Here is an 11,815-nt window from a genome sequence, read left to right on the forward strand (position 1 = left end):
CTTGGAATGTCTGATAGGAACATGCACTTATTTTTAGGCAAGAAACTTGTCTCCTAAACTAACCCCATGGCCCCAGAGCAGGCCGTATTTGGCAAAGATTGCTCTGTGCTTGTTTATTAAAGAGACCCAGAGCTTTCTCAAGTCTCAAGTAGCTGCTCAGAGAACTTGGGCACTGTGAGTCTGTTACCTTTGTGATCAAAGCTTGTTCCCTCTGAAATCTCGGAGGTGGTTCTATTCAGAGGGTAGGAGCAGGGCCAGGTGTGGTGGTACACCCCTGTAATCCCAGCACTCGGGAGGCTGAGGCAGGAGGGTCGTTGTGAGTTCGAGGCCAGCCTAGGCTACAAAATGAGCTCAACGCCAGCCTGAACTGCATAGCGAGACCCTGTCTCAAAAAGACCAAAAAAAAAAAAAAAAGAGTAGAAGCAAAGGGTCTGCTCTGTCTCCGTTGTCTTTTGCAGCTTTGAGCCATGACTTAGTAAATAATCATCCCTAAATTGGTTAACAGCTCTCAAATGATTGAATTCTCTTCCAGGGGTTGTCCCTTGTTGAGATAGGAAAGTCACAAAGGGAAAAGAAAAATTAGTTTCAAAAAATTGCCAAGAAGGCCCTTCCCTAACTGGTCTAGGTATTTCCTGTCACCCTATCGGGAGATACAGTCCTAGATGACTAAAGCCGACATCCTGAAAAAGACATTGTGATACAGGCCTTTCTGTTTAACAGCAAGTCCGATCCTACCACAGTCTTGGCAGCATAGCTCAAATGATCAAAAAAAAAGTAACTGCCTTACAGTCCTGGTGATGTTTACTGCCTGGATACTTTCCAGGACTTAAAAATCTGAATCATGACTGGTTAGCAGACACCCTGTAAGAAGGGTCGATTCATCAGACTGCCCTTAAAACCAGCCTGGCAAGTTGGCTGCTTCCAGACATTTTGGATTCTGAAACCAAGTTTACTTCATAGGCCAGACCTGGAAGATCACACAAATCTAAAGTAAAAACTGAAACAAGACAACCCAACCCTTCCAAATGTGAGCAACAAAAAAAGAAAGGGAGAAAAAGAACATGCACGCTGGGCCCAGCTAAAGATGCATTTGTGAAAGCACTTAACAGTTTCAGACACATAGTTTAATGGGAAGCCACTCATTTTCTTAAAGTAAAGGGGGAGCGATAGGGAGGAAAAGGGCTATTTACTGTCAGGGTTGGGAGGCTGTGGATTTTTTTAAAAATGTACTAGAACTTCAGATTTGCTAGAAACTTTAGAGTTCTTTTTAAATTGTCAATGTTTGTGAAAGCAGGCAAAAGATGCAGATACATTTTGCCATCTGCCCTATTATCAAGAAGTCACATAGCTGAGATTCCAACTCTAAATGCCTGGGGCAGTGGTGGTGAACCTATGGCATGCGTGGTTGTCATCACTGAAAGTTCTAAAAGGTTCGCCACGCTGGCCTAGAGAAAACGCATGTGGGCCAGCTACAAAGGCATCAGCTGCTTCAAATGCACACCTTGTTACTGATAAAGTGGTAGACAGACCCAATTCCTCACCAGAGGACAGAAGCTCCTACCTTCCTTCCCAAGGTGGCCACTGGGAATGAAGATATTACGCCGAACCATCTCGCTGCAACATTTTTTTAATTTGTTTTTTTGAGAGAGGGTCATACTGTATAGTTTGGGCTGATCTTGAACTCACTAGGTATCCCAGGCTGGCCTCACAGAGATCCTCCTGCCTCAGCCTGCTGAGTGCTGGGAGTAAAGGTGTGCGCTACCCTGTCTGGTGGACAGCAACTTTTTTCAGCCCAGGGACCCAACACAACACCATTAGTGTGACCTCTGGGCATGGTGGCACTCCCCAACACAGTAAGCAGGCAACAGTTTCCATGGTAAACTAAGTATCTTTTACTCACACCCAAATTGAGAGAGATCACAGAGCAGAGATGTGTTAACCTTTACACCTGCACAGAGTGAAGTCAGCTTCTAGCACTGTCTTTGGTTCTTGGCCACGGATGGCCAGTTATTCTGATAATTCAAAGTGTAGACTCTTATTGTGACAACCCTTCCCACAAAGTCCCAGTAATGCCTGGATGCTGAATCATCTGCAAGCTTCTTTCCATGATGTTTCTCCTAACTTCAAACTGGTCTTTCGCCACCACCAAAACGAAGCACGTGAGAGAGAGGTGTGCATCTATTTCACTCCCTCCTGTACCTTCCCTCATTGTGGATGGCTGCTAATTAAGACATTTTTAGAACTAAAATCAGACATTACTGCCCAGGAGGTGAAATAAACTCTTTCTCTTGGGCTTTTAGCAGATTAAAAAACCAAATGCGCTCCCCTTTTGGACTTGGAGGAGTAAGATACTGGCTATTTCTGATCCACTGTGGCTTCCACCCACTCTCAAAAGCTATCAGATGGGGTAAAAGATGAAAAGAAAAACCCACTAGAAAGCCAGTGACAGACATCACTCAGTCCTACACCTTGCAGGGGGGCTTTAAAAAGCATAAAACAAACCACAAAGTCTTCTTTATTCCTGCCTCAGGCTCAGCACACAAATGCTATTGTACGGCTGTGTTCCAGCATCCCGTTCACTCACTGCAACCCCGCAATGATATTCCCCAAGTCACTTTCACTGTGCGCCACAGGGCCGTAACTGCCACTTCCAACTCCTTCTGCTCTCTGTCCAGTTCCACTGAAAAACAAGGAATGTGTTCTGCTCTGATAGTTGGAAGAAAAACATTTAAATAGCCTTTCTTAACTCAGCCGCAGAGTATAGCTTTCCTTTCACAACGCAGGGCTCAAATATCCCAAGGGACAACAGCATGCTTTACTGCCGGGAGCGGCCAAACCTTAACAAAACTAAAAGCATGAGATGCAAGTGATAAAACCCCACAATTCTTACATTTACAATGTGGCCTGGTTTCTTAAAGATCACAACCCAAAAAAGCCCTAACACTTGAAAGCAAAGATGGACAAAGTCATCATCCAACCATGAGCAGTATGCTCAATTCTAGTACGGTGGGATGTTGCAAAGGGCAAGGGGCTGTGTCCCAGGTAATTGCTGCCCTGCCTACCTCCACAGACCTGTCCAGGGCCAGAGAGGTTTTTCCTAAGTGTGGCATGCATAATGGGAGATTTTTTAAATTATCCACATACTAAATTAAATCTTGTATCATACTATGAGGGTTAATCCCTTTGATTCACTTGTAAACTTGGTGATTTAAAAAAAAAGGTCTCAGCTTGGTACTGGGGGTCTTCAGCACCTCAGCATTACATGTCAATCTCTTTTTAACAAAGACAGAAGCCAAACCCTTCTAGATAAACTCAGCAACACTGTTTTGCCTTCAGTATGGTTATTTTTGCAGTTTCCTTCTATTTATGACCAGGAAAGCTAGATTTTCCATTTACCACAATCATTATCAATTTTCCTCTTAACATTTACATTAAAAAAATTCAAGAACGGGGGATTTAGCTCATGGTGCACTGCCTGCCTGGCAAGTGTGAAGTCCTGAGTTTGAGTCCCAGTACCCAAAACAAAACAAACAAAAACACATTTAAAAAATTCAAAATGACTTAATGATAATTATTAAGTATATAAAACTAAAAGTTTTGCTGTGCATGGTGGCACATGCCTGTAATCCCAGCATTCAGGAGGCTGAGGCAGGAGGATTGTGTGAGTTTGAGACCAGCCTGGGCTACAAACTGAGCTCAAGGCCAGCCTGAGCTGCATATCGAGACCCTGTCTCAAAAAGACAAAAATAAATAAATAAATACGAAAAAGAATAAAACAAAGTTTCTCTGTATGGCTCGGCTACTTTCCATTTGGTATTATGCACTCAAATTTATATTCTATTAATTGCCATTTATTAAACACTTTTCATGCATAGCAGGAAAAAAACTAAAAGTGAGCATGGAAAAAAAGCACACTGATGTTGAAAAAGTAGAAACCAGCATAGGCAGAATGGTGTGGCTGGAGCAGTGCATGGCAACACATGTTTGTAATCCCAGTACGCAGGAGACTGAGGAAGGAGAATTACCAGTTCTAGACCTACACAGTCTTTAAAAAAAAGAATGCTCAGCTTGGGGAACCACTGTCCTGTCCTTCCTGGAAACACAGAATGGTCCCTCACTCTTGGGGGCAGGGGAGAGGTATGTGTATGGGGAAGGTCTCCCCTCAGGAAGGCAGGAGACAGCAACAAGTGGCAAATGGCAAATCCCAAGCAAACCCAATCTGCTGGTTTTTAGATAACACTTCACTATATCCTGTCTAAGGAAAAGATCACTGGCCTCTTTCAGAAGAACTGTAGGTCAGGGCTGGGGATTTAGCTCAGCGGCAAAGCGCCTGCCTGGCAAGTGCAAGGTCGTGAGTTTGATTCCTGGTACCGGAAGAAAAACAAATAAACAAACAAAAAAGAACTGTAGGTCAAACGAAATGGAAGGCAACCGTGTTATTGCAAGCACCTTTTAGACACTCCACCACGTCCATTCTAAGTTAATGCCTCTGTTGGTTACAAAGGAAGGAGGAGGGGGCATGAAAGAACACAACCAAAAGAGGCACAACACCAAAACAAATGTCTCAGGGGGTTTTATAATGCCAGGGAATTCAACGAGGATAAAACTTCCCAAGCACTGACACAAGGGCACTTTCGCCTGCTACATGTGTATCTTTCTAGTGGAGTCCTGTCCTTTCCTTCCCAGCTAGCTGGCTTACCCATCTCACAACCCCTACAAGATCGACCTTTAAGTGGAGGCTGGAATTTAAAATGGTTTGGTTTCTCTTTAATTCACTGAACCCTACACTCCTTGATACCTGGGATACAGACTAAAATGTAACTCATAGACCTTCTTGAAGAAAAGTGATACTCGCTGCCACTTTCAGACACTCTATAACAAATCCTGGCGCCTACACTGCCAACACTGTAAAACTAAGTTTCCTTATAACTCTTCTTTGATGTTTCAAAGTTTAAACCGGTTCTAAAGGAGACTAATCTTGGGCTCTCAAACTACCCATGAAATAAAGACTTCTTTCACACTTGCATGGATGAAGTTATTTGTATCTGCTCAAGTAGAGACTTCCGTCTACCCTTTAATGGGTCAGTGTTTCAGTTCCCTCAGCCATTGAATTACCAACTTGCTATCACTTGCCTCTTATTTCCATGAAAAAAGCAAAGGAGAGGAAAAGTGTTAAACAAGGTAATGTAAGTGTTCTGTTAGGCTGTAAACTAAATACATACATAAAGGGAACTGAAGGAAACTGAGGGAAGGGAGTTCAATGCGACTGCTGAGAATACAGACATCACTGAGTAAAGAAAACAAGGGCAAAGCTGGAGGAAACACTGATAGAATACATTAAGTGCCCAGGGAAGAGATTAACATGCTGCTATTCTGGCTATTTAGAAACTTAAAAGGAACAAGGGTACTAAGGCAAACAGCTGTTCCCTAACTTGCCCTCCTTTCTTCCCCTCAAAAGATAGGAGCAGTAGGAGCAGCAGCAACAGCAGCAGCAGCAACTGTGTGTTTAAAGAACAACCCTATGATGTGGTCAAAGGCTTGTGCAATTCCCAGCACACTATAAATCGGTATAGCAAAAGCCTAAAGTGTTCATCTAAACAGTCTCAAATTCCCTGGGCCTTCCCAAATCAATTCTTTTTTGGCTCCACTCTCCTTGTTGTCATCTGCGAGACAGCACTGGCAGATAACCTGTACAACGTACTATGCACTCAGTTAACTCTGGAAAAGGTGCTGTCTGGCCAAAGTCTGCCATGACACTCACAGACAGTGTCCAAATGACAGAACTCTCCACCCCAGAGGCTTATTAGACTGGAATTCAGGCTGGCCCTTGCTCCCTCCAACCCATTTTTTTGTTTTGTTTTGTTTTGTTTTTTTCAACCCATTTTGATTAAGAGGATATGTTGAGAGTACAAGTCTACCTTTTAACTCATCTCCCTGAGTGCCTCTTACCTAGACATTTAGACCCAACCTCACTTCCTGGATTGTTTCCTCCAACATTTTAACCCAACTCTCCAACAAGGCAACCCACTTAAGCCCCAGCAACTGGCTACCATTAAAAGACAGCTTGTAGCACTAGTTCCAACTGGAAGGTGAGTCAGCTCCCTGCTGCCAAAGTAGCCTCCCTGCTGGCCTGGGAAACCAGAAGCAGGGAGGGTGTTTCAAAAGGCAGAAGGCAATCCCAGCCCACACCCTGAACCACCTAAAATTAGGTGAAGTGGCAGACACCACTCACAGCCACCAGATCTCAACTCCCAACCAGGCGTGTGCTCCCAGGCCATCCTCCAATACCTACTTCCTCAGTCATTAGAAAAGTCATTTTAAGACATTTTTGAGAGAGAAGAGAAAGAATGACAGCAGCTGAGTAGCTGTCCCTACACAGCTCTGAAAAGGGCATGCAGAGATTTTTATTTGCCCCCTTCACATGTGTATACAGTCTTATTTCTGGAGGAGAATTTGGTTTAGTAACTTTTTTTTGGTAAGTATGTTATTCTTAAAAACTCCTAAGGACCTATTAGTCTTAGCCAGGCAAGCAATTAAGAGTAATGGAACAAAATAACAGCTATTTTAGGGCCTCCATCAAAGAAAGAGACAGAGACAGAGGGGTGGGGAGAAAAGAGGGACTGACCTACTTGGGGAAAAACAAAATCAGAATTTTCAAATAATTAACTTGCACCTAAAAGAGCCCAAGCCAAAGGTCAGGGTCTAAGCACTGCGGTCCTGCAAATAAAGATGTTCCAATGAACAAACAGGCTTAGCAAGCAAGGTCTGTCCTCTTGCTGTGATGACAAGTCATGGGGTAACTGTCAAAAAATCTCACCCTAAACTGGGTGTGGTGGCACAGGCCTGCAATCTCAGCACTCAGGAGGCTGAGGCAAGAGGATTGCTCTGAGTTTGAGGCCAGCCTGGGCTCCAAGTGGATTCAAGGCCAGCTTGAACTGCATAGCAAGAACCTATCTCAAAAAAACAAAAGAAAAACAAATGAAAAGATCTCACCCTTTCATGAAACCAGAGCGTGCCAAGGCTACTCAGGCACCTTTTAGAAACTGAGAAGGGGTACTGTGGACTCTAATTGCTCAAGAATGCCTGTAATCCCAGCTACTCTGGAGGTTAAGGAGGGAGGATCACCTGAATCCAGGACATTTTTTTCTTCCTCAAAGACCAAACCAGTCCTTCATTCCCCCAGGAAAATATTCCAAGCCTTCCTGTGTAAAACTGTTGCATAACCTACTTATTAGATAACGCCTTGGGGCCCCTAGAAGTCAGAGCAAAGGGCATCCAGGTAGATATGAGACACACATTCTCTGAGTTGGGCCAACCCGTGCTTCAGCTGTTCTGGACACAGGATTCAGAGTATGTAAGTATGTACGTACAAGACCGTCACTCTTTCTGCACATAGTGGATTGGCCTTGGAGAGGCAAGCAGAACAATCCGTCATTCTCTAAAGCAACATCATACTATAAAAAAAAGACCAGCCACACTGTTTGGGGTGAGGGTAGAGGGTTCTCTTGGAAGAGAACAGCATAAAACTGTACTCCTTTCCACTGCTCCTTCTCCCATGTCATAAACGACCCCTACCCTACAGGGGAAAGGGCACAGAGGTGGAGCCATATGTTTCCCCTACAGAACAGCCAGGTGTAAATATTTGCTGGAATAGGTATAAGGCAGGGTGTACTAGAACCTGGTCCTTACTGAGAATCTAAAGCAGCTGGTTTTAAAGGACACTGTGAGCCACCCTTTCCTGCAAACTTGCCTGGCCCTGGAGGAAGGGAGCTGGGGTGCAGGAAGGAGAATGACACATGCGTGGAGGCCTTGGGGTTCCGGTAGACCTGGTTCCAGCCCAGCGTTCAGTGTGCCAGCCTCACCCTGTGGCAAGGGAGACTACAACCACGAAGACGGACACACCCTAACTCTCAGAACGGAGGAGGAAAGAGCTAGCAAAAGGAGCCACTTGGGGAGTGGTAGAAGACAGGAAAAGGAAGGTCTCCTACTAGCACCACCTGAGAAAAAAGGGCTGGGGCTCATTTTCTCAGGCACTTGGAGATGGAGAGGCCAGATCCAAGGCATTCTCAAAAATGACGCTGTGGCCCCCCTCCCAATTTTCCAAGCCTCTTGGCAATCCTCAGCCTTTTCCAGTCCTGCACTGCCTCAGGCAATAAATTATTGTCGGGGCTCCAGACCGATCTCCCCTTCCTCTCCGAATGCATTTTAGCTTCAGCTATCTCAACGTGCCCACCCTGGATAGGTGGGGCAGTGGCAAAGGACACCACCCCAGGAAGCCACGCCACCCTCCTCCCTCCCATTAGGACTGATGTGTATGTTCAAGCTGACGTTGGTAATTCAGCCAAGGTTATGCCAGGCCCCACCTCAGGCTGCCCTGGAACAGTTCCTCCTCCCACTTTCTCTGCCAGCCTCCAGACTGGGCAGCCTGTGCCCAGCCCCAGAACACCAACTCGTGCCCACAGCACACTTCCAGTCATTCTCCACTTCGGACTCCGTCCCCATGATCCTGAAAAACCTCCACCAAACTCCTCAGAGTCCTCCTCACCCAAAGCCCCACGTCCACACACATCCACATCTGTGGAATGATGGAGGGTCCTTTTGATACCTTTGCTCATTTGACAAGTAACAACTACTCTGCGAGATCAAGGATCTTGCCCAAGGCCACAGGGCTGATTAGTAACAAATATGAAAGGAAAATCCAGATCTCCATAACACATTAAATGCTTCTAACTTTAAGTACTTCCCGCCCTCTTTACACAGCACCCTTCTGGACACCCCCGCCCCACACATGCCCACTCCACACGCTCCTTTCTTTAGCTCTTCCCACACACCCTCCAACCCTCTCTTGGATCGCTCAGAGCTCCCTCTCTCACCCAAGTTAGATTATCCGCCCCCAACACACCAACACTCTCCCTGGGCTCCCGCTATACCTCCGATCTCCCTCTCGTTCCTGAGGCCCCCAGGCTGCTTCCAAAGCCCAAAGTAAACCAGAAAACACATTCCGCTGTAGGATCCCTTTACCACCCACTCCCCGACCAGAAAAAGGCACGATTCTCCCTGGACTCTTACTTCCTCCTCCCAAGGTACCCCCCACGCCTTTCTCAGTCTACCCATCACACCTTCATTCTCTAAGGAGATTTTCCTAAACTACCCTCCCTCCCGTCCTCCGCCATTCCAGCGCACGTGCCCTCCCACCGCGCTCGCTCGCCCCCTCCTCAGGCTCCTTCCACCCTTTGCTCAGCTTCCCAACCTCAACTTTCCCGAAACCCCTCTTTAAAATACCTCCGAGCACTGTTCCCCCCACCCTTTTGCTTCTCCATCCATTAACGCCTTCTATCTTTCCATCTCTTCTGCACGAGCACCACAAATAAATCTCACTCCTCCACAAACATCTCATTCACAGGTCCCTAACTTCTCCCGCCAGCGCCCCATCAGACCCCTAGTCCCGAGAGACCCCCTAGCACCCCTACCCACTCTCACCCCCTAAACCCGTGTCTCTTCAGACCTTTTCCCTTACCTCCTCTATATTCCTTTCACCTTCCCAGGCTCCCTAATGCTCCTGTGCCCCTTCAGACTCCACAACCCCCTCCTTGGTCCCCCCAGTCCACCTTCTAATCTGACTCTTCGTCTCTCCCGGATCCCCGCCCAGCCTAAGGCTCCCCCGGTTCTGAGCTTCCCCCAAGTTTCTGGACTTCAAAAAATCCCCTCTATGCTCGGGCTCCCAGATCCCTCATCCCACCCTGGCCCACGGATTCCCTTCCCAGGCTCCGTGCTCGCCGCCTTCAGCCCTCCCAACGCGTCCTGACACTGGACCCCGCCTCAGACCCCGATTCCATCTCAGCCTCTCCGTCTCCCCACTCTCCCCGTTCCCCGCCCAGCCCCTCCAAACCATCGCCGGGCTTCCTGATCCCTTCTCGTAGATTCCCAGATTTCCTACCCGGGCACCTATTATTTTTTTCAGATCCCCAATTCCTTCCTCGAGCTCCACGATTTCTTTTCAGGACTTCAAAGCCCTCTCCAGGCCCGCCAATTCCTTCTCAGGTCGCACAATTCGCGTCAGACCCTCCGATCCCCTCTCGGGACCTCCGCCCTCCTCCCCGGCGCGCCCGGCCTCCCTCGGAAGCCCCCCTCCAACCCGCCCCGCACACCTTGCGCTGCTGCTTCTCCCAGGCCGGGTCCAACAGCAGGTCCCGGTCCCAGTCGTCCTCCTGGGCCATGTAGTCGCCCATGCCACCCCCACCGCCAGCGCCATTGCCCGCGCTGCTGGGGCCGTACTGGTACGACTGGTTCGCCGCGTGGTAGTCCACCATTCCGCCGCCTCTCGCTCGACCACCAGCCCGTCCGCTCCCGCCTCAGCTCCCGCCCCTATGCCGGAGCCTCCGCCGCCGCCGCTTTAGCTGCTTCAGCCCGCCCTCCTCTGCGCTTGCGCACTGCCACGCGCCTGCGCACCGCGCCTCCGCCACCGCCCTCCCGCGCGCGCGCACCTGACGAACCGAGACCGCCCCACCCGCAGCTCAGCGCCTGCGCGGAATTCAACTCTCCGCTCCCTTCTGCGCGGGTACGAGCCGGGCCCGTTCTCGCGCGTGAACGAGCACGTCATTCGCCTGTGGGCCGAGCCAAATCATGAGTGTTTCGTAAGGCAGTTCCCGACATCGAGCCTTAACCTGCTCTGGCCTGGCATGCTTTTTTTTTTTTTTTTTTTAATTGGTTTTGTCTTTTTGAGACAAGGATTCGCTATGTGGTTCAGGCCGGCCTCGAACTCATGTTGCAGCCAGGCTAACCTCAGACTCACGGGCCATCCTCCTGCCTCAGCCTCCAGAGTGCTGGGATTACAAATGTGCGGTACCACGCCCAGCCATGGAATGCATCCTTATTTAGCATTCAACAACAACAAATATATATATACATATTCATGTATTTATTTTTTCGGTACTGAGAATTGAACCCAAGGTCTTCACACTTTTTTTTTTTTCTCCTTTTCTCTTCTTTGAGGGTCTCGCTAAATTACTAAGTTGGCTAGGCTGGGTTCAAACTTGCCATCATTCTGCCTCAGCCACCCAGCGGGTTGAGATTACAGGCCTGTGCTACCATGCCTGGCAAAAGCAACAAATATTTATTGGACGCCTACTGTGTGCTAGATCATGTTTAATGCATTATCAATAAAGAAGACAGACCAACATCTCTGACCTCTTGAAACTATCTTCTACTGGGAGGAAGCCAAACAAAATGTTGAGTCCTGAGAAAACTGTTCAGTCCATGAGCTGAACCATGAAGTTTTCAGACCGGGTAGGCTTCCTGGTGAAGGTGAACATTTGAACAAAGACCTGAAGAGCTCACAAAATGGGCGATGGAGCCGGAGGCAAGTCACTAATTCCAGCATTTAGGAGGCTCAGGCAGGAGGGTCACAGGTTCAGGTCCCACCTGGGCAATTTAGCAAGAAAGGGCTGAGGCTATAGCTCAGCTAAGGCCTGGATTCAGTCCCCAGTGCTGGCTGGGAAACACGAGGACACGGGATCTAGGTTAGACTGAAACAGGTACTGGCTGACTGGGAAGCTGGAGGATTTGGGGATGTGTCTCTCCATTCATACAGCAAACATTTATTGAGCAGCTACAATGTGCAAGCTGTATTCTTGGCACTGGTCATATAGTGGTGAGTGTGAAATACCCATCAGTTGTCAAGTGACCTTGTAGTGGGGATGGACAACAATAAATAAGCGAACAGATATAAATGGCAGGGGCTGGGGATTTAGCTCAGCGGCACAGCAGCACAGCGCCTGCCTGGCAAGTGCAGGGGCGTGAGTTTGATTCCTGGTAC

General features: G+C 47.9%; 1 protein-coding gene across 3 annotated transcripts in view; it reads right to left on the reverse strand.

Annotated features, from left to right (window-relative positions):
• The window catches only part of Actn4 (actinin, alpha 4), a 71,287-nt gene extending 60,853 nt beyond the window's left edge, over positions 1-10,434 (reverse strand). The window contains exon 1 of one of the 3 annotated variants that reach the window (XM_013522442.1): positions 10,149-10,434. In XM_013522442.1, the coding sequence (XP_013377896.1) occupies positions 10,149-10,310 (162 nt within the window). In that variant the 5' untranslated portion in view covers positions 10,311-10,434. The remainder of the gene's footprint in view (positions 1-10,148) is intronic. The other 2 variants (XM_005399834.2, XM_005399835.2) reach the window with 2 other exon arrangements.
• Between the last annotated feature and the right edge of the window lie 1,381 nt (positions 10,435-11,815).

The sequence above is a fragment of the Chinchilla lanigera genome, unplaced genomic scaffold (assembly GCF_000276665.1).
Source record: "Chinchilla lanigera isolate Chin_1 unplaced genomic scaffold, ChiLan1.0 scaffold00067, whole genome shotgun sequence".
Classification (NCBI taxonomy): domain Eukaryota; kingdom Metazoa; phylum Chordata; class Mammalia; order Rodentia; family Chinchillidae; genus Chinchilla; species Chinchilla lanigera.